Below are 23,656 nucleotides of genomic sequence, written 5' to 3' on the forward strand. Positions count from 1 at the left end.
TTATTTCCTATCTGCTACTGCTTTTGATTTGTTCTTATTCTAGGACTTTGAGATGTAATGGTAGGTCATTTATTTGATGACTTTTTATTCTTTAAATATGTTAGCTTAATGCAATGAACTTTCCTCTTAACACTGCTTTCATAGTGTCCCAGAGATTTTGATATGATGTATTGGTGTCCTCATTTACCTCTAAGTAATTTTTTATTTGTTCCCTGGTTTCTTCTGCTATCTATTCATCATTCAATAGCATGCTATTTAGTCTCCAGGTGTTGGAATATCTTCTATTTTTTATTTTGTCATTGATTCCTAGCTTCATTCCATTATGATCTGATAGAATGCACGGTAGTATTTCCATTTTTTTGTATTTACTGAGAGCTGCTTTGTGGCATAACATATGATCTGTTTTAGAGAAGGATCCATGTTCTGCTGAGAAGAAAGTGTATTTGCTTGATGATGGATGAAATACTCTATATATGTCTGTTAAGTCTAAATCATTGATTGTATTATTTAGTTCTGTGGTTTGTTTAGTTTTGTTTGGAAGATCTATCCACTGATGATAGAGGTGTGTTAAAGTCACCCAGTATTATTGTGTTGTGGTCTATTTGATTCTTAAAATTGAGAAGGTTTTTTTTGATGTACATAGATGCTCCATTGTTTGGGGTATATATATATTTACGATTGTTATGTCTTGTTGATGTATGATTTCCTTAAGCAGTATGAAATGTCTTTATTTATCCCTTCTGACTAACTTTGGTTTGAAGTCCACTTTGTTTGATATGAGGATAGAAACCCCTGCTTGTTTATGCTCTCCATATGAGTGATATGTTTTTTCCCAATCTTTCAATTTCAATCTATAGATGTCTTTTCCTAGGAGATGAGTCTGAAAGTTTCTTTAAATGCTACCAGTGAGGATCTTTAGTATTTACACTTTGCTTTGCATTGATGAATAATCACCCTTCCTGTTTTAGTGAGCTTTTTGCACTGCTGCTACTAGCAGACATGACAAGAATAGCATAGAGGAGAAAAAGTTTATTTTGGCTCACAGTTTCAGAGGTTCAGTCCATGGTCAACTAATTCCACAGCTCTAGATCTGAGATGAGGCAGAACATCATGATAGAAGGGTGTAGTGGAGAATAGCAGTAAAGGACATAACAGCCAGGAATCAGAGATAGAGCTCCACTCACCAGGGACAAAATATATACCCCAAAGGCACATCGCCAATGACCCACCTCCTCTGACCACAACCTACCTTCCTACAGTTACCACCTAGTTAATCCCTATTAGTAGATTAATTCACTGATTAGATTACAGCTTTTAGGATCTGATCATCTCACCTCTGCACATTCTTGCTCACATATGAGCTTTTGAGAGATACCTCATATCCAAACCATAACACTTAGCCTACTTTGTTTTATTTTCCAAAGCATTGATGCTATTCCACAACAGCTATACAATTCCATAATGCTTATAATTGTTACTTCCAACATACTTCCAAAATGCCAGGATATTGCAAAATCAGTACATCCCCTTCCAGTCAATGTCTATGTGATTTACAAAACTCAAAAAGTCTTAACAATTTTACTGCTTAGTATACAGAAATTATTGGAAACTATCATTACCCTACCTACCATCATCTGCAGTATACTCATTGACAGCTGGCTAGTGTATGATTCAACTCCTATGTGTCATTATGAGAGCCTGACTTCTGGCTCATCCTGATACCAACGTGTCATTGCTGTGGTTTTCTAAATCAGAATATGAAGCATGGATTTAGGTACAAGTGTTTTACTGAGGGATTGTACTTCAGGAAAAACCCTAAAGAAAGAAAGAGGAGAAATATAAGGAAGAGGAAAGAACATGCAATACTCGCTTGTCTACTGATAATTTAAACATTAAAGTAATATAAGTAATCATTATTTTAAAATCGATTTAAAAAGTTGAGTTTATAAAAGTTCATAAGTGGACAAGACACACAAAAGAGAAAAATTAATATAAAGTACATAAAAAGGTGATCATAAATACCAAAATTTCACTTTAATAGAAGCTGTTTAATGTTAACTCTAGGTGCACATGAGAGTTGATGATAAGCAAAACTGCTGATGATTTTAGAGATAGAAGTGGAAAAGATAGTTCTTTTTTTAAGTAATGAGCTCATATTGATCTTCCCAGTTTATCACATCATGTGGCTGTTCTCAAATTTTCTCATCAACTGTGTTTGTTTTTGAAATGTGAGATATTTCTACTACATTGATACAGCTTCAGCTTTTTGCTAACCACTTTGATGAAGCCTAGAATGTAGAATTTTTAAAGTTCAAATAAGAACTTCTACTCAGGACTAAAATATCACCCCATCCTCTACACTTAACTTGGTCATCAGTTGTTTGTTACTTCTTTTTTGATCCCATAATAATAATAACCAATCTATGCCAGACACTTTCCTTATACTCCATATTCATTACTCTTTCCTTTCACAATAACTTTTTAAGGAAGGAAATGTTATTGAAGGATTATGGAAAATAATATTCCTACAAGACGGCTCCCCAAGAAAAATGGAGGGACATTGTGACTTGGGAGGAGGGAGGGGAAATTAGCCAAATATCAAACCTCTCCCAATACATCCTTTCCCAATAACAATGGGCCCTGAAGGGAAAAAGCAAACTTTCATCCCTTCCCAGATTCATCCCCAGTATCTTCATCAAAAGCAAACATTTACCCCTTCCCAACCTCAGTGCATCTTGAAGGAAGGAGGCAAATACTGACATACTGGGCCCTGGACTTTGACATTCCCCCATTGCAATTAGCCCTAAATGGAGGCATAGCAAATATTGAAACTCTGGGAAACAATAGATTCCAGAGAAAAAAAAGCAATGGGCAAGATTTGAGTACTCATCCCTCAGGATCTGGACTCCTGTCTCCCCAGATAATAATGAGTTTCAACCTTTTTACAACTACCTTCCTAAGTTAAGTTCTAACCTGTACAACTAGCTCCTGACTGTCCAAACCGCACGTCCACAATTTCCAATGAAACTATAAAAACCCAGATTCCTCCTGAAACGTGGGGGCTAACTCCATATCCAGAAAATGGGCCCTCCCTGCCTGATCTATAGACTTCACTGCAGAATAAAGGAAAGCTTGCTGATCCAAGGTTTGCTTCCCATCTCCTGCCTCCGTCATTTGTGGGCCATGAGCTTACAGTTATTATTCCCACTTTTCTGATTACAAAACTAAGGCTCAGAGAGGTAAAGTGAAAAGTTTACATAGACAATAAATAAATGAGCTACACATAGTTACCTCTGCTCATTTTAGAAATGCTGTACCAAGATAACTGATTTTAAGAAGTCAAAACTAAAGAATACTTGTCTTTTCAATAACCATTTGTTTTACTTGCAACAACAAACTTCCATCCGCCCATCTGTGGTCAAGAAAAGAAGTAAAAGCAAATATTATGGTTCAGAGAATTTAGTGTTTAGTTAGAAAGAAAGAAAGAGTAGCTTTTGTATGAAGCAGAAAAGTTGGTGTTGGGGAGTGGCAGAAACAGACACACCTAAAAACTGGCCCAGTGCAATGAATTCCCAAATAGACGGTAAAGTCCTTGGAAAAAAAAAAAAAAAAGAAAGAAAGAAAATAAGCAAAAAGTTTCATTGGGACTGAAATATAATCCGCAAGGAAAAATGTGGGGTTTAAAAAGATTTTTTTTAAGTTGGCGACAATGATTTTATTTTATTTGTATGTGGTGCTAAAGATTGAACTCAGTGCTTCACACATGCTAGGCAAGTGCTCTGCCACTGAGCTACAGCCCCTGCCCAACAAATGTGGTTTTCTAAAGGTGATTACTCTAGAAGTTTCCTGCAGTTGTACCCAAATTGGCAGCTCCTAGAGAGAGAAATGGAACTTCTCAGCTGTTCTTTCTCAACAGTTAGCAGGATATATGCATTCCAATGGAGTAACTCCCAAGTTACTTAACTCCAAACATTGTCAGCCAGATGAGAAAGAAGAGAAAATTAAGCCATAGTATTCAGAAAAAATAATTTTAATCTTCTTCCAAGGACAACAATTTACCATACAAGAATCCAGATGCCATATAATGTTCCAACTTGCCTTGAAGCAAGAAAAATAAAATGGCAACACAGCAGGAGAAAGAAAACTATGGAAAGAAAACTCTATGATGAAAAATGAGAAATTATATTCCATTTTTGTATGATTTATCAAAATGCATAAATGCATTCTACTGTCATGTATAACTAATTAGAACAAATAAAAAAATTTTTAAAAGAAAACCCTATGATGAAGAGGAAAAAAATTCAGAGAAACTTGTAAAAATAATGTTGAATAATTCATGGATCAGGGCTGGGAGTGTAGTTCAGTGGTAGAATGCTTACCTAGTATGCACAGGGCCCTGGGTTCAATCCCCAGCACCACCAATCCCCTCCTCAGTAAATAAATAAGCAAACAAATAAATAAATACACATGTATATACAGCTCTATCTTTGATTAGAGAAGAAATTGTTGCAGAAATTAGAAGATATTTGAAATGCTTGATACTGAATATAGTCCTTAAGATTGTCAGAAGTTATTTAAGTACAGCTTAGAGAAAATGGATAGGCTTGAATCTTTATATCAGAAAGGAAAGAAAACTAAATATAAAATTTTTAAAACTTCCAAGAAACTAGAAAAAGAATAACAAATCAAACCTAAAGAAATAAGACAGCAGGTAACAAGACAGCTAAGTGACAGAACATAGGTTAGTGGTTGCTTTGGAGTTGGAAAGTTGAGGGGAAACAGGAAATGAGTACTAATGGATGTGGGGTTTCTGGGATAATGAAAATGCTCTAAAATTGTGATTATGGTTATGAAAACTCTGAATATACTAAAACTACTAAATAATCCACTTTAAATGGGAGAATTATATACTATTTGCCCTAATGATACCACACTGGGTGAACACTATCATATTTGAATATTTAGCTAAACAGGTAATTAGAAAAAAAAATCAAAAGCCTAATGAAAAAAATTTGTTTTCTTCTTGTTTTTAACCTCAAAAGCAGAATTTCAGAAAGGCTAAGTATTTTTTCATTAGTAGTACTGTTTGTCCCTGTTCAAAATAACCCCTAGACCCTATCCATGATTCCTGTTATTAAATCTGTTACCTCAACTCAGTCTACTCAGTAAGTAAGGTAGATGGCAGCTAGTATGGTTTAGAGAAAGTATCTCCATCTTACTTGTTTATCTATTTACTGATCTATCTATCTGAATTCTTTTACTTTCTCCCAAACATTAGTGGTAATATTAGTAGCTTTTTTTTTTTTGGGGGGGGGGGTGCCAGGGATTGAACCCAGGGCCTTGTGCTTATAAGGCAAGCACTGTACCGACTGAGCTATCTCCCCAGCCCCTAGTGGTAATATTATAAATGCAGATATTCCTAGGAAAGCTTATAAATTTCCTCCCACTGGATGAGTGGTGGGAAAAGAAGTGAGTGGTTCAATGAGTGAACACATACTTCAAATTCCTTATTTGCTGATTCCAACATCTGGGTAATCTCAAGGTCAGTCTCTTTTGATGGATTTTTATTTTGACAATGGATCACATTTTCATGTATCTTCTTATGTTAAGTAAATTGAATTATATCTTGGACTACATAAATACTAATGTATAGACTATGGATTGTCTCATGTTCTTTCAATGAGTTATTTTATCATGTAATTAAGTTGGTTAGACTCAATCTGCAAACTTTATCTCTTGGAAAACATCTCACTTCAGATATTCAGGAATGGCTGAGCTGCTTGAAATCTGATCAGGCATGTGTAACTTGGTAGTCTACTGGAGATCTGGGTAGACTTTATACACAAAATTTTGGGCCTTCCCACTCTTCCAGTTGTGCCAATATCTGCTCTCTTGTTTTTCAGACCAGAAGTCTAAGAGTTTTATATCAGAGTTTTAGGCACCCCATGTTGTGCCAACTGCTGTTTGACCTCACACTGAAAATTATAAAAATGGGAAATACCCCACGCTATTCCCTTCACCCAGGTATCATTTCCTTTCATAAATTGCTTGCTTTTGGACATTCTTTAGTGCTCACAGGTGTGTGTGTGTGTGTGTGTGTGTGTGTGTGTGTGTGTGTGCATGTGCGTGTGTTTACTTTGTGTGTTTGTAGCTATTTGCAAAATGATTGGGTCAGTAAATTAACTCAAAAGTTGAAATCTGTTCCTCTCTTTTACTTGAAGAACATTTGCTCATTTTGTCAAGAACCAGTTAAGACATTATCTCTTCTGAGAAACTCTCCCTTTTTCCTCCTTCAGGTTGAAAGTTAAGTGTTCCTTCCCTGGGTTTTAATAGGTCCCTGTGCCAAATTTGCAGATAATACTTATCTGTTGTAGTGCAATCACCTGTTACATTTCTTTTCCAAGAATTTAAGCTTTGAAATCCTACTTCATTTGTTCACCTTTGTACTCCCAATGTTTAGTACAAAGTCTAGTAGACATGTATTGAATATTTCTTGAACACTCCATATTAAAAGGCAAAATATAGGCACATACCTGTAATCCCAGTGGCTTGTGAAGCTGAGGCAGGAGGATCTCAAGTTCAAAGATAGCCCCAGCAACTTAGCAAGGCCGTAAGCAACTTAGCAAGACCCTGTCTCAAAATAAAACATAAAAAGAGCTGGGGATGTGGCCAAGTGGTAAAGCACCCCTGGGTTCAATCCCTGGTACCAAAATAAAATTAAATTAAAATTAAAGGAAAAATAAATACATTATTTTTTGTGCTTTCCTATTGGCAAGTATGTAACATCCATTAAAATCACAAAGTTCAAGGGCCAACACGAACCTGGTAATAGTAGGGCAATTCTGGAGAACTGCTAAGTAGACTGGGGTCCTAACAAGACTTCTAAATGCAGCTATAGAAATGACAGTTTAATTTAGGAACTGAGGTAGGATCTACACCATGAAGGCACTGGTGATGGAGGAAGAGAAGAAGGCAATCACATGGTGGGTCTACAGGTGCGTGGAGGATTCTCATTCCTTTCACACCAACTACTTCCCGATTCATTCATTCAGTTTAAAATAGTCTTAGAACCTGGTGAGTCTCAACATTTAGCCTTGTAATATTCAACCATTAACACCTTAGAAGATAGTCAATTAAAAGATAAATAACTGAGGCGAAGACCAGGAAGAAATGTGACATTAAGTGATTAAGGAAAGGTATTATAGTATGTCTGGCGGTTGCATGGGTAAGGTAGAAGAATGGCAACTGTAAAATATTTATGTAGTTTCTTTGAGAGTATTTTAGGAGAGCCTCGGTTAATTTTCCCTTCATAGGCTACCAACACCAGACACTTAGGATTCTATGAATAATAGTTTCTCTTTCTTTTGAGAAAAATATGAACATAAAGACTTATGGGTATTAACTATGTTTCATAAGTCTTACCCAGATTTTATGCAGCATTCTAAGAAAGATAATTTTCACATTACAGCAATACTCAGGAAGTACATGGATCCAAAGTAATTTTATTCTAAGTTTATGCCTGGTTACTGCTTATTGTCTCTTATAAAGACAAAGAAAAACCCACTTAATAAAATTTCTCAAGCAGATAGTGGAATTATTAGGATATCATTACAGATGAACATTTCAACCCTAAAAGCAATTATAAGATGATGAGAACTCTGATCATTTTTGAAGGAATGTGTTTGTTAGACTTGTGTCACTGTGACAAATACCTGAGAAAAACAACTTAGAGGAGGACTGATCTATATTGGCTCATGGGTTCAGAGGTTTCTGCTCATGGTTGGCTTGTTCCATTGCTTTGCACCTGAGGTGATACAGAACATCATGACATAAGAGTGTGTCAGAAGAAAGCTGCTCAAGTCGCACAAGCCAGGAAGCAAAGAGAGGTATGGGGAAGGACCAGGGACAGGATACAGTACCCAAGGGCACACCCCAGTGACCTACTTCCTCCAAACATGCCCCACCTGCCTTGAGTTTCCACCATCTTCCAGTAGTCCATTCAACTATTGATGAGGTCTGAGACTTTACTTCCTAAAAGCCCCACCTATGGACATTGTTGCATTGTGAATCAAGCCTTCAACATATGAACTTTTGGGGGTCATTCTAATTCTAGACCATAACAAGGAAATATCAGAATATAGGCAAAAAGCTTCTCAGTCTGCCCTCAAAAAGTCGGGATGTGTAATTCCTCTTGAATATGAAAAAATTTATGTCACAGCTGTGCACAGTAGCATATACCTATAATCTCAGAGACTCAGAAGGCTGAGATAGGAGGTTCACAAGTCCAACTTAGCAACTTAGTGAGATCCTGAGCAACTTAGTGAGATCCTAATAAAAAGTAAAAAGGACCAGGGATGTGGTTCAGCGGTAAAGTGCCCTTGGTTCAGTCCCCTATACAAAACAAACAAACCAACCAAAAGTCAAAAACTGTGTCAGAAGCAGAGGATTAAAACTATGCAAGGCTTACCTTAACTGCTCTCTAAATCTTTGGCTATGCAAAGAAATTAGACCTCACCAGAGGTTATTACCCTTAATTTCAGTAAATGTCTTAAGAAGACTTAGCAATTATTGAAATATTGAGCTCTAAAAATTCTGGTTTCATAAAGGTACAAATTTGGATTAATAATACCTTGTGTGAAAGAGAAAACTGCATTGTGTAGTGTATTTGGCATTGTGTATTCCTTTAATTCAAAATGTTATTCCAACTAAAGTACCAAGTTGGGATCTACAAAATTTTTGCTTCTTGTTCTCTAAGTCCTAGAATGTAGCTTTGATAACAAGGCACTTGGTGCTTCAGGTGAGTAGAAGATGCATAAGAAGTACTTAAGGAAGCCCTTGGTCTGAAGGCATCACTTTAGGTGAGCTTAAAGCTCTTCTAAAGTGGACAAGATTGAAAGAGAAGCAATTTTGATGCTTTGGGGAATGAACTTCATTTCCAGGGAGTGGGTGTGTGCATAGGTTTTAAAGGAATTCCAAATAGGAGATGGTGGAAAGTGTTGAGTGACAAAGTGTTAGATAAAGGCACAGCCAGAGGTTAATTACTGCAGTTCTAGTTCAAATTTTGCTATGTGTCTTACATTAGTATAAACCTATTTAAATAATTTACTCTTTTCACAATCCAGTGACCGATGGCACTTCTATTCTTGTTTATTATCTCTTGTTTCAGTATTCTCACCATATGACACTTTATACCAGGTTATTGTAAAACAGCAATCACATTTGTTATCACAGCACAAGATTTTTTAAAATAAGCTCTGTTTTTGGGTAGTTTCTTTTTAAATTTGTTTTTAGTTACACGTGACAGTAGAATGTACTTTGACATATCATACATACATGGAGTGTAACTTCCCATTTTGGTGGTTGTACATGTGGAGTTACACTGGTCATGTATACAGCTCAGTGGTAGAGTGTCCCTGGGCTCAAATCCCAGTACTGCAAACAAACAAAAACTAAACAAACTTGCAGAAAGGGTGTTAGATGTTAGAGACACGGAAGAAAATTCCAGGGAAAAAAGTGAATAGTGGAACAATCTTTTTTATTTTCTAAATTTTCTTTTAATTTTTTTTTTTTTTTTTTTTTTTTTTTTTTGGTACTGGGGTTCGAACTCAGGGCCTTGTGCTTGCGAGGCAAGCACTCTACCAGCTGAACTATCTCCCCAGCCCCTTAAACTTATTTTTAACTGACACATAAAAACAAAATTATACCCATTAGTGGGGTACCACGTAATGTTTCATACATGTATATATTGCATAAATTTTAAATCAGTTTTGACATGTCCATCTCCTCCAACATTTGTCATTTCTTTGTAGTGAAAACTTCAAAAATCCTTTTTTCTAGTTTTTTGAAATGTATAGTGCATTTTTGTTCTCTACAGTCACCCTACTGTGCAATAGCACACCAAAACGTCTATCTCACTATAACTTGTTATCCATTGATCAACCTGTCTCCATTCCTCCCTGTACCCTACTTTCCCTAGCATCTGGTAACCACCATTATACTCTCAACTTCTATGAGATTGACATTTTTAGACTCCACACGTGAGTGAGATCATACACTACTTGTCTTTCTGTGCCTGGCTTATTTCACTTAACATAGTGATCTCCTGTTCCATTCATGTTACCACAAATGACAGGATTTCAGTTTTTTAGAGCTGAATAGTATGCATACCACATTTCCTTTATTCATCAGTTGATGGGCCTTAGGTTGTTTCTATTTCTTGCATATTGTAAATAGTGATGCAAAGAACGTGGGAGTGCAGATGTTTCCTCAACATTCTGATTTCATTTCCTTTGTCTATATACCCAGCATTGTGATTACTGGATATGGTAGTTCTATTTTTAATTTTTGGAGGAACCCTCGTACTGTTTTCCATAAGCTATACTAATTTACATTCCCACCAATAGTGTGCAAGGGTTCCCTTTTCTTCACATCCTCACCAGCACTTGTAATCTTCAGTCTTTTTGATAAAAATCATTCATTGAGTGAGGTTATATCTCATTGTGGTTTGAATTTGCATTTTCCTGATGTTGAATGTTTTTTTCATATACCTGTTGGTCATTTGTATGCCTTATTCTGAGCAATGTCTATTTAGATCTACTGCCTATTTTTAAATCATGTGGCTTAGGGTTTTTCTTTTTTATTGTTATTGTTTTAGATGTATATCTAAACAATGTATATCAATACTCACCCTGTGTTCCCTGTTTCCTGAGGAAGGATGCTTACTCTCTCTTACCCAGGCTTTTCCCTTTTCTGAAGAGCTCTTACCCTACCCACTAAGAAGGTAAAGTTCATCTTACCTATGAAACTAGATAGAAGGCAACCAATCATTTCTAATTAATTAGTGGTTAATCACCTGTAATAGTTGATCCAAGTTATTATTATTGTAGAATTTCACCCATTATTTTGTCTTTCTGAATTCCATTACTATTAAACCATATGGTTTTAGTCTAAATACCTCCTCCTCCTCTTCTTTTTGTATTTCAATAAATAAATTGCTTATTGTAGGTTATCTGTCTTCTTTTCTCTCGAGATACTTTAAAGATCTCATTTCTCTTTTGGTGTTTGGAGTTTGTGGCAGGTCTAGGAGAAGACTTTTAAAGTTATTTTCCTTATGATACACTGTATTGTTTGAATTTATGCATTTGTTTCTTTCCTAAATTTTGGGAAATTCTAAGCAATGAACTTTTGTAATATTGCTTCTCAATATTTAAAATATGTCCTTGGAATTTGATTATTCATATGTCTGATCCTCTCAAACTTTTGTCATTTAGCATTTCTTTTATATTTCCCATGTCATTGTTCTCTGTTCATTCTGAATAATTTTCTCAAATATTTTAAGGGAAATGTAATTTCTAGCTTAGAATAAGGGTTTCAGATTCAGGGTTTTTTTTGTTTGTTTGTTTGTTTGTTTTGGGGTGTGTGTGTGTGTGTGTGTGTGTGTGTGTGTGTGTGGTTTTTTTTGTTTGTTTGTTTGGGTGTTTTGGTACCAGAGATTGAACTCAGGGGCACTTGACCACCGAGTCACATCCCCAGCCCTATTTTGTATTTTATATAGAGACAGGGTCTCAATGAATTGCTTGGTGCTTTGCTTCTTCTGAGGCTGGCTTTGACCTCCTGGCTTTGACCTCCTGGCTTTGATCCTCCTGCCTCAGCTTCCCGAGCTGCTGGGATTACAGGTGTGCACCCCCGTACCTGGCTTGGCTTGTTGATCTTACTGCTGACATAGCCTTGTTTATGAACACAGTTCTTCTATAGACATTTTCTTGCATTAATCCTTTTATTCTTAGTTGCCTACTCCAAGGATCAGTTTCATTGACTGCAGGGGAGGGTAGGTGGAGATCTGGAAGGGAAAATGTCAGTGAGACACATGATGGACATTTTTCTTACTTCTTTCAAGTTTAGCAATGTTATATATTTTTCAATATAGTCATTTTGCAGTAGGAAGGTGCCCCAGATCATGTGTGTCATAAGTCTTTTAGAGCAGAAACTTTTAATTCATTTTTAAAGTAGACTTTATTTGTAGAAGTGTTTTTATTTATAGAAAAATTGAGAATGTTAGTGTTCCCATACGTCCTGAACCCAGTTTCCCCTATTAACATCTTACCTTAATATGGTTACATTTGTTGTAATTAACAAACCACTGTTAATATATTATTATTAACAAAAGTATGTAATTTATTCAGATTCTTGGCTTTTTATCTGACTTCTTTTTCTGTTCCCAGACTCTATTGGGAATATCATTTTATGCTCCTTAGGCTCCTTCGGGTTGTAAGAGTATCTCAGACTTCCCTTGCCTCAGAAGACCTTGGTAAGTGAGGAATAATAATATGGTATTTTGTAGGATTTCCCTCTATTGGAATATTTTGTGGTAAAAAATATAAAATTTAGCCTTATAGCCATTTTAAAATGTAAAATTTGGTGGCATATTTAATGTGTCTAACATTTGCAGTGTTGTGCAATGATCCATTGCCATCTATTTCTAGAACTTTTTCACTGTCCTAAACAGAAGCCCTATATTTTTCATTCCATTATCTCCTGTCTCCAGTAAACTTTATTCTATTTTCTGTTTCTACAAATTTGCCAGATCTAGGTACATGATATAAGTGGAAGCATACAATATTTGTCTTTTTGTATCTGGCTTATTTCACTTTGCATAATGCTTTCAAGATTCAGTTATATTGTTGCATATATCATGACTTCATTCCTTTTAAAGGCTAAATAATAGAATAGTCTGTTGTGTCTGTATGTGAATATATATATATATATATATATATATATACACACCAAATTTTATTGATCAATTTTACTCACTAGTTCCAGCAGGGTTTGTTTGTTGGTTTTGTTGTTGTGCTTGATTCTTTTGCCTTTTTTCCATAGATACTCATGTCTCATGTTATCTGAGGGAAAATAGTTTATTTTTTTTTACATTTCAATCTGTATACTCTCCCCCCCCCCCCGCCCTTTTCTTGACTTATTGCATTAGCTAGGAGTTTAGGTATTATCTTAAATAAGAATGGTGAGACAAGACATACTTGTGTTGTTCTTGATTCCAAGGAAAAGTGAATAGCTTCTTACCAATAAGTTTGATATTCACTGTAGGGGTTTTTTGTAGATATTTTTCTGTATATTATGATTTTTGAAATCTTAAAAATCATCTCTAGCTGGAGAGAGATACTCCACCTCGGGGAAGTCAATTCTTAAGGACAACAAAGGGCTTAGCAGGGGTATGCCTCTGAGCTGTAAACTAATCAATCTAGAGGCATAACTCCTCTATCTAGGAAGACTTAATTCCTCTGCTTTAACCATCCCAGGGCCAAGTCTGGGCAACTATGACTATACAGCAAAGCTTTCTCAAATTATTCAAACTGCATCTACTTTTTCTCCCTTTTCTTGCCTTTCCTGCGGAAACTCCAATAAAGGCTGTAATTCAGGTTTTCCCCTCAATCATGTTTTCTTCCTCACCACCACCCTGAGGTTTCCACATGTAGCCCTGTGTGGCATAAAATGCCTCACTTCTAGGTCTTTGAATATAATACTTGGTTTTCATGACTTCTATGTATCCCTCTTGCTGCCCTTGACTGACCATCACATGAAAGAATACAGAACAATTTTAATTTGTGAATTCTCTTTTTTCGGTTTGCACTGCTAGAGGTTTATAATAGCTTATAATAATGCTAGAAGTTTATAATAGTGAGCCTCTTTTAATGTGAGTTTTAGTTATTTGTATATCGTCATTGGAGAAATGACTATTCAAGATCCTTTATCCATTTCTTTTTTGTTTTACTTTTGTTTCATCTTTTTAGTGTTTTTTTTTAACAGTTTCTTATATATTCTAGACACAAGTCTCTTATCAGATATATATTTGCAAAATTTCCTTCCTTTTTGTGGTTTTTTTTTTTTTTTTACTGTACGGTATCTTTTGAAACAAAAAGTTCTTAATTTTGGTGATGTTCAGTTTATCTATTTTCATTTGTTGTTTTTACTTTTGGCATAATATCAATGAATCCATAAATAATTCAATGTCACGAAGATTTACACCTAATGATTTCTTTGAATAACTTTACATTTTGCTCTGTAGTTTAGGTCTGTTATCCATTTTGAGTTAATTTTTGTACATGTGTGAATTAGGGGATCAGTTTCATTCTTTTTTGCATGTGGATATCCAGTTGTCCTCCATTTTTTTACTAGTATTCACAATGAATGGTCTTAGCACCCTTGCAGATCAGTTGATGGTAAATGTGAAGGATTTCTGAACTCTCAATTTTAACTGGATTATTGACAACTATGCTCGACAGTCTTAATAGTAAATGAGATCATTTACTCTCTAACTTTGAGGTGAGCACTATTCTTATTCCCATTTACAGATGAAGTATTCTTATTCCCATTTACAGATGAAGTAGCTGAGACACACAGCGATTTATCCAAGACCATACAACTAGTAAGTGGCAGACCAAGGATGTAAATCTGGGCTGACTGACTTGAGAGCGTGAGCATCTAGTAAGCATCTAGTAAATGCTAGATATCAGGAATTCAGAATTCTACTGGAAAGTGTATTTTAAACAAAAGATAGGGGGAGTGGGACTGGCTGTAAAACACAACAGGATAGGGGTTTTAGTCGCAGGTTGCATTAGAAAAGGACCTGCCTTCCTTGGCTGAATCCCAGCCACCCCGCAAGTCGAGAACTTTCACCTGCTGTACGTCAAAGCACTAAGTCAGCTTCTGGGTTCCGGGAGCAGAGCAGGCTCTCGGATAGTTAACTGCCTAGGTTCAGGGCGCCGGCCCCGCCCACAGCCCCGCCCACAGCCCCGTCCACGGCCCGGGCGCGGCACCGCAGTAGCAAAAGAGCGGGAGGCTACCGGGCTTGGGGAAACTCTCGCGGGAAGATGTGTCGTCGCCTCGGTAACCGCGTCCCAGTCGCTTGAAAGATGGCGGGTCGAAGTCTTGGTCTTAGGGTCAGTATCCTCCTAGACCTCTTGTCGGCAAATGGGGCTGCGGGCAACGAGGACATCCAGCCTCCTTGAAGTTCAGGTCTGAAAGTCTCTGCCTTTTTTACAGAGACGTAGTGTTCCAGGGACTCCACTTCCGCCGCGTGCGCAGAAACCTGTTACACCGCGACTGGATCTCCTCGCCAAGGAGGAAGAATATAAGTAAGAAATTGGGCGGTTGAGTTTTCTTTCATCTAAACGAGGCTGCTTACAAGTATTTTTTTTTTTTTTTTTTTTACTGGAGACCAGCAGAACTTTCTGGACCACCTGCCCCCTATCTTTTCTTTCACCTGATTATCCCGATTGTGTCCTAGAAAATATTTGAAGTGGTAGGAGATTCAGCCCTAGTAAACGTATTAGTCCGCAGGAGGATATTGTTCAAAGTGATTAGGATAGCAGAGTTGCCACGTTGTTTCTAGCGTAGGGTATTTCCGCTTAACTTCCAGTTCCTAGAGATAACGTTATGTAGATTTCTTTTAAGCTCGTTTTCTAAATTGAGAGCATATTTTTCAGGGCAACAAGAATTATGTTCTTATCCATATTTGGTGGAGTTAAGAGGAGGATTTCCTTTATCTGTTTTCAGTGCCATTGCAACTATCCTGAGAACACTACAGTGATCCTTGTCCCATTCCTCTCATCAGTGCCTAGTTTTCACACAACATCTAGGGTAATCTTTTATTTTGACTATATCATTCCATTGTTTTAAACACCTCGGAGGTTTCCTTTTGCACTTCAAAAACTCTGCCCCGTCCACCTCCTCCTTTTTATTTGATGTCCCTCCATATACCTCCTTTTATCTCCGGCTACCCTTGTCTGTCTCTGTGCCTAGAACTGACCTTTATTTCCTCAAGCTTTTTTCTTTTCCTTGCAGGCAATCTTCCACCAGTCATGCCCAGAATGCCTTCTTTGACCATGCTAAACAGACCACCCCGTGGTTCTTTTTATTTTTATTATCGATTTTCTTCCCATTTATAATGTGTTTTTGTCAGCTATTTCACTGCTGTGAGTAAATGACCCAACCAGCCCAACTGTAGAGGAGGAGGTGTTTATTTGAGGGCTCACAGTTTCAGAGGTTTCAGTCCACAGACTGCTGGCTCCATTCCTCAGGGCTGGAAGTGAGGCTGAGGCTGAACATCATGGCGGAAGAGAGTGGCAGAGGAAAGCACTCACATTGCGATCAGGAAGCAGAGAGAGAGAGACTCCACTCTCCTAATACAAAATATATACCCCATAACCACTCCCCAACTGCCTCCAGTTACCACTCAGTTAATCCCATTAGGGACTAATTCACTGATTAGGTAAGACTTTCACAATCCATTTTTCCTCTGAACTGTCTTGCATTGTCTCACATGTGAGCTTTTGGGGGACACCTCACATCCAAGCCATAAAATGTTACAGTGAATTCACTTGTTTACTTTTTAAAAATTTCTGCTTCTCCACTCTCTGTAAACTGCACTAGAGCAGTAGTGTACTGTTTTTAGATGAAGTAGACAAGCCAACTTGTTACAGCAGGTAGAAAGATACCATCTTACTCTTTCTGTTCAGAAATGCCTGTTGTCTCAGTTGAAGAGTGTACTTAAACAGCTGAGTATGTTGTCCATATACAGTTATCAGTGGTGCTGGAACCAGAATGGTTGTTTTTGTTGCCATTCACTAGATAATATTAAATATCTAAATTGATAAGGTTAATTTAAGTTATTGAGAATGTTTTGCAGCTGGCTCTGGTGTGTCATTAAGGATATAGAATCCTGCTAAAAGTCAGAAATCTATAGGAAATAATTCTGTTTTAGTAGGAGTTGTTCAGCAGTGAAAGTGGCCAGTTGCTAGTTCTGTTCTCTGTACTATAAGGTCTGCAAATCTGAGGCATATGTAGAGAGTAACTCCCTGGCTCTGCCTAAAACTTCTAGAGTACTTCTGTGCCATACTTAAGTGTAGAATGTCTGACAATCCTTATAAGCAAGTTTATAACAGTATTTTGCCACCTGTTGTCTTAGTATTAATCATCGTGGTATATAAAGTCATCTAGCAGAACACAGCATTTCCCAGTAACCTCAATCTAGAATCTGCTGCATTTCAGCTCCTGTCATGTAGTTGGAGGAAATAGTCACTATTGGAAGGGATAGACTAAGGAACATGATAATCACTCCAGTTGATAGATTCTTCAGACTTCATGTCTCTATTATAAAACCAGGGAACAAAACTAGATTACACCATAGCTGGTAGAGCAAGCCCTCCACCTCATAAATCCCAGTTACATAAGATTTATGAATTTTCAGGGAATTGATATCTTCATGCTATTGAATAGTTTGTGAATATGATACATTTTCACTTACATAGTTTTGGGGTTCATTTAATAATTTATTTTACTACATACAAATCTTGAATACAGTCTCAGGGTGCCTTAACAATTTTGGTTGCTTTGAGTGACTTTTAAACTACATTTTCTAATTGGTTATATAAGTAAGAACATTAGTAATTTTTGCATGTTGTGCTATATCTGATGTAGACAAAGATCTTCCCCTGCTGAATTTATTCATTCTATAGAGTCCCTTGAAGTTTTGATGAAGATGGTCATATGCAAATTATGATAGTTTTGTCCCTTTTCTAAGTTCTCATACTTTTACTGCCTAGAGCAAGGTAATATAGAATAGAAAAAGACATGGTGTACTTCCTTCTTGGCTGTTAATTTTGAGGAACCCACTTTTAAAAATCTTTTTGATTATGAATTCAGTTTCAATGATTATGCATCTATTTAGATGTACTGTTGCCTCTAAAATAAATTTTGGTTGATAGTTTTCTAGAAAAGCATTCATGTATGTTTTAAAATGTATTAGCATAAATTTATTGTATACTCTTTTAAATGTTGACTATATGTGTAACCATATATATATACGTACTTTTGGTGCCTTTTTAGTGTTTTTTATCTTCTATCTTGCCAGGAGATTTGTGTATTTTATTGGTCTTTTCAGAGAACAAGCAATAGTTTTCTTGTTCATCTGTTTTTATATCATTAGTCCTTATAGAAATATAAATTATTCTTATGGTGAATTTACTTGTTAAGCTCATTAATTTTGTTCTTTAATACATACATATTTAGGTCTGTAAATTTCACTTTACTACAGCTTAACTATTCTAGGACCTGTTTTGTGATATATATACAGATAGGCTAAGCCCGAGAGGATGACAAGTGGAATTCTTGCTTATTCATCCACTTTATTCTTCCTAAATTTATTAGATATGTTATTTCACCTGGAGTAAAAGGCTTCAGAAAGGCTAGTACTTAGTATGTTTGAGTTCCCAACACAGAGGAGGAAGAATCATGGAGGGTTGGGAATAAGTTCCAATCACTGTGATTATTTTAGAGTACAAATGTCATGTGTACATTCTGACATTTGTTGATTAGGTCACCTGCTAAAGTGTAATTGCTGCAGTTTAATTTTAAAATTTTTATTAGAATGTCAATATAACTCAGTTATTATTTTCTCTTTTTAGGCGTTTAAATGCAGAATTGGAGGCAAAAACAGCTGACCTGGTTCGACAGGCTGAGGAAGTAATAGTAAGTAAATATACATTTATTAATAATTCCATGTAAGTGCTCATTTAACTTTTTAATTTGATGTATAGCTTATGTTCAAAAAAGTAGCCAAAGCATAAGTATTCAACTCAATGAATGATCACAAACTGAACATGAATATCTATGCATATGTATAGGTATGTGTACATATATTTATTTTGGGTAAGCATACATTTTCTAAAAACCACTGAAAGATTGTCTTCCATTTAGATGCTCCAGTCTTTAACAAGAATACTAATATTTAACAGTCTTTTCTAGTACCAAAAATTAATATCTGAGAGTACCTATATAGAATTAACACTGATAATTCAGTAGGGATAGAAATAAATGATCTCTAGAGGAAAGTTATAACCATTATTACTAATATTCAGATAATTTGTTTTTTGAATTCTGTTGAATCTTAAGAGATTCTTAAGGCTAAACTAGAATTGCACTTGTAGTCAGGAAAAATGTTGTGAGGTTGTATCTAAGCATATTATTTGCCATTCTGGTACCAGATTGGATATTCCTACTTTAAGCACTCCTCCTTAAGCATTAGCATTCCTATTTTTAATTGATAGGAAGGAGTAGCCCTCCTTAGAAGAGCAAAGTAGCTGCTTTCAGACTTACCAGTTCTTACCCAAATTTAGGTATAATTCTTCCTTTAATCCCCATCTCCCTGGCCCCAAAAGTGGAATTGATGGAGGCAGGGAAAGAAATATAGTAATATTTGAATGCCCTATACAAATCCATTATTGTTAGTTTAGGAATAAGAAATGTATCATAACTTTTGAAGTAATAGATAATGATTACAGATATGCCCATTGCATTTGTAATTAAGCAATTTACTAAAAATGTTTTCCATTTTATAGTTCTGACAGTATCTGAAAAGCAGGCACATACCTGTACAGAAGGATCCCTTTCTTCTCTGAGTCCCCTAAAAAGAACTTTTTTTTTTTCCCCAAAAAGGAGCAGAGGGGAAATACTGAGCAAATTCTGGGAAATGGAAAGAAGCATTGTCAACCCACCACAGAAGCTAACTGAATGTAACTTTTTGCCATACTGAATTTTTGTTTGCTCACTTTCATTTCTTGATACATATCTGCCAAAGGTTTTTTTTTTCCTAATTTTTTTTTATTTTAATTAAAAATCATAAATTTACATAGGGCAATGTTGTTTGATTCATTCTGTTATTTTTTTCCCTTCCCCCCACCCCTCCCACCCCTAATTCCCTCTATACAGACCTTCCTTCCTCCATTCTTACCACCCTCCTTATCCCTAACCCTAAACCTAACCCTAACCCTAACGCTAACCCCTCCTACCCCCCCTATATATCCTCATCCGCTTATCAGCGAGATCATTCGTCCTTTAGTTTTTTGAGATTGGCTTATCTCACTTAGCATGATATCCTCCAATTTCATCCATTTGCCTGCAAATGCCATAATTTTATCATTCTTCATGTCTGCCAAAGGTTTTTACTCCTGATACTTCATTTTTAGCATCTTCATGGTCATCTCAATATTAAAGTGTTACCTGTTTTGAGACAAGTTTTTCTACCTGTTAAATGGATTTTTTCATTTCTTATATCTCTAATTTCCATTGTAGGCTACTTAAGATGAAAGACTGATATAGTTGAAAGAAACAAGAATTGCAAATATAGGGGCCTTGTTATTTGGATTTTTTCTGTTCAGATTAATTTTCTTACTGAAGATAAATGAAAAGTGAAACTGTAACATACCAGACTCTATTTTCATACCATAGTATTTCAGATTCTGTATTTTGGTATCCTAAAAAAACATGAACAACTCTGAAATGATTAATGTTTAGAGAGGCACTTGAATATATCCTAGTTTGTTGGATTTTTTCATATATAACCTGTGACTTACATATACTCTTTAACTAGAGAGATCAGCAAGAGGGACGAGCCAGGCCTTTTTCAACACAAAATAAATCTCATGAAGAGGAAGATGATTTTAATACAAGGTAAGAGACTTAAATTCTTAAATGCCATTGATTGATTTTTAAATTCAGGATCTATGTGAATCTTTTATTATATAAAATTTTTTGCATGCAAATATTGAAAATTTACAATTTGAAGAATAATATGTAAAATAATAATTATGGGCTTAGCTAGTTAGGTAAAAGGGAAGCCCTTTATCATGTAATTCTTGAAGTTTTTTTTTTTTTATTGTAAACAAATGGGATACATGTTGTTTCTCTGTTTGTACATGGCGTAAAGGCATACCATTTGTGTAATCATAAATTTACATAGAGTAATGTTGTTTGATTCATTCTGTTATTTTTTCCCTTCCCCCCACCCCTCCCACCCCTCTTTACCCTCTATACAGTATTTCCTTCCTCCATACTTGCCCCCCTCCCTAACCCTAACTCTAACCCTAACACTAACCCTTCCCTCCCCCCCATTATGTGTCATCCTCCACGTATTAGCGATATCATTCGTCCTTTGGCTTTTTGAGATTGGCTTATCTCACTTAGCATGATATTCTCCAATTTCATCCATTTGCCTGTGAATGCCATAATTTTATCATTCTTTATGGCTGAGTAATATTCCATTGTATATATATGCCACAGTTTCTTTATCCACTCATCAATTGAAGGGCATCTAGGTTGGTTCCACAGTCCGGCTATTGTGAATTGAGCAGCTATGAACATTGATGTGGCTGTATCTCTGTAGTATGCTGATTTTAAGTCCTTTGGGTATAGGCCAAGGAGTGGGGTAGCTGGGTCAAATGGAGGGTCTATTCCAAGTTTTCTAAGGAATCTCCACACTGCTTTCCAGAGTGGCTGCACTAATTTGCAGCCCCACCAGCAATGTATGAGTGTACCTTTCTCCCCACATCCTCGCCAACACCTGTTGTTGCTCGTATTCTTGATAATTGCCATTCTAATTGGGGTGAGATGGAATCTTAGGGTGGTTTTGATTTGCATTTCTCTTATTACTAGAGATGTTGAACATTTTTCCATATGTTTGTTGATTGCTTGTAGATCTTCTTCTGTGAAGTGTCTGTTCATTTCCTTAGCCCATTTGTCGACTGGATTATTTGAATTCTTGGAGTAGAGTTTTTTGAGTTCTTTATAAATTCTGGAGATTAGTGCTCTATCTGAAGTACAATTGGCAAAGATATTCTCCCACTCTGTAGGCTCTTTCTTCGCATTGCTGATAGTTTCCTTTGCTGAGAGAAAGCTTTTTAGTTTGAATCTATCCCAGTGGTTGATTCTTGCTTTTATTTCTTGTGCTATGGGAGTCCTGTTAAGGAAGTCTGATCCTAGACCAACAAGGTGAAGATTTGGACCTACTTTTTCTTCTATAATCTGCAGGGTCTCTGGTCTGATTTCGAGGTCCTTAATCCATTTTGAGATTAATTTTGTGCATGGTGAGAGATATGGGTTTAGTTTCATTCTGTTGCATATGGATTTCCAATTCTCCCAGCACCATTTGTTGAAGAGGCTATCTTTTCTCCATTGCATATTTTTGGCACCTTTGTCTAGTATCAGAAAATTGTATTTATTTGGGTTTGTGTCCGTGTCCTCTATTCTGTACCATTGATCTACCTTTCTATTTTGGTACCAATACCATGCCGTTTTTGTTACTATTGCTTTGTAGTAGAGTTGAAGATCTGGTATTGCAATACCCCCTGTTTCACTCTTCCTGCTAAGGATTGCTTTAGCTATTCTGGGTTTCTTATTCTTCCAGATGAATTTCATAATTGCTTGCTCTATTTCTGTAAGGTACGTCATTGGGATTTTAATTGGAATTGCATTGAATTTGTATAGCATTTTAGGTAGTATGGCCATTTTGACAATATTAATTCTTCCTATCCAAGAACATGGAAGATCTTTCCATCTTCTAAGGTGTTCTTTAATTTCTTTCTTTAGTGTTGTATAGTTCTCATTGTAGAGGTCTTTCACCTCTTTTGTGAGATTGATTCCCAAGTATTTTATTTTTTTCGAGGCTATTGTGAATGGGGTAGTTTTCCTAATTTCTCTTTCTGAAGATTCATCACTTATGTATAAAAATGCGTTGGATTTATGGGCATTGATCTTGTAACCTGCTACTTTACTGAATTCACTTATGAGTTCTAAGAGTTTTCTGGTGGAATTTCCAGGTTCCTCTAAATATATAATCATGTCATCAGCGAACAGGGATAGTTTGAGTTCTTCTTTTCCTATTCGTATCCCTTTAATTTCTTTGGTTTGTCTAATTGCTCTGGCCAGAGTCTCAAGAACGATGTTGAATAGAAGTGGTGAAAGAGGGCATCCCTGCCTTGTTCCAGTTTTTAGGGGGAATGCTTTCAGTTTTTCACCATTTAGAATGATATTAGCCAGGGGCTTAGCATAAATGGCCTTTACAATGTTAAGGAATGTTCCCACTATCCCTATTTTTTGTAGTGTTTTGAGCATGAAGGGGTGCTGTATTTTATCAAATGCTTTTTCTGCATCTATTGAAATAATCATGTGATTCTTGACTTTAAGTCTATTGATATGGTGAATTACGTTTATTGATTTCCTGATGTTGAACCAACCTTGCATCCCTGGGATGAAAGCCACTTGATCATGGTGCACTATCTTTTTAATATGTTTTTGTATGCGATTTGCTAAAATTTTGTTGAGAATTTTTGCGTCAATGTTCATTAAGGATATTGGTCTGAAATTTTCTTTCCTTGATGAGTCTCTGTCTGGTTTAGGTATCAGTGTGATATTGGCTTCATAGAATGAGTTTGGGAGGGTTCCCTCCTCTTCTATTTTATGGAATACTTTGAGAAGTATTGCAATGAGCTCTTCTTTAAAGGTTTTGTAGAACTCGGCTGAGAACCCACCTGGTCCCGGACTTTTCTTTGTTGGTAGGCTTTTGATGACTTCTTCTATTTCAGTACTTGAAATTGGTCTATTTAAATTGTTTATGTCCTCCTCGTTCAGTTTAGGCTGTGGGCTGAGGCAAGGCCTGTTTGGGCCTGAGTCTCTGGTTTTACTGTCCTTGTGGGGAAACCTCACCCAGCAGGAAAGACTCACCCGGTGGGGAGGTCTCGCTGGTCAGTTCCCTCCTAGAGGTTCCCCTCAATTTACAGCTACCGCCTGGGCTGGGCTGCCTTCCTCTGCA

The 23,656-nt window shown here is 36.4% G+C and overlaps 1 protein-coding gene across 2 annotated transcripts in view; it reads left to right on the forward strand.

Moving 5' to 3' along the window:
• Positions 1-14,828: 14,828 nt before the first annotated feature.
• Positions 14,829-23,656, forward strand: part of TEX9 (testis expressed 9) — a 44,762-nt gene continuing 35,934 nt past the window's right edge. Inside the window, exons 1-4 of one of the 2 annotated variants that reach the window (XM_079129978.1) lie at positions 14,829-14,951; positions 15,055-15,146; positions 18,477-18,540; positions 20,441-20,520. In XM_079129978.1, the coding sequence (XP_078986104.1) occupies positions 14,925-14,951; positions 15,055-15,146; positions 18,477-18,540; positions 20,441-20,520 (263 nt within the window). In that variant the 5' untranslated portion in view covers positions 14,829-14,924. Of the gene's footprint in view, positions 14,952-15,054; positions 15,147-18,476; positions 18,541-20,440; positions 20,521-23,656 lie in introns of those variants that run through there. The other variant, XM_079129979.1, reaches the window with a different exon arrangement.

This window comes from Sciurus vulgaris, assembly GCF_902686455.1.
Source record: "Sciurus vulgaris genome assembly, chromosome: 2".
NCBI classification, from domain to species: domain Eukaryota; kingdom Metazoa; phylum Chordata; class Mammalia; order Rodentia; family Sciuridae; genus Sciurus; species Sciurus vulgaris.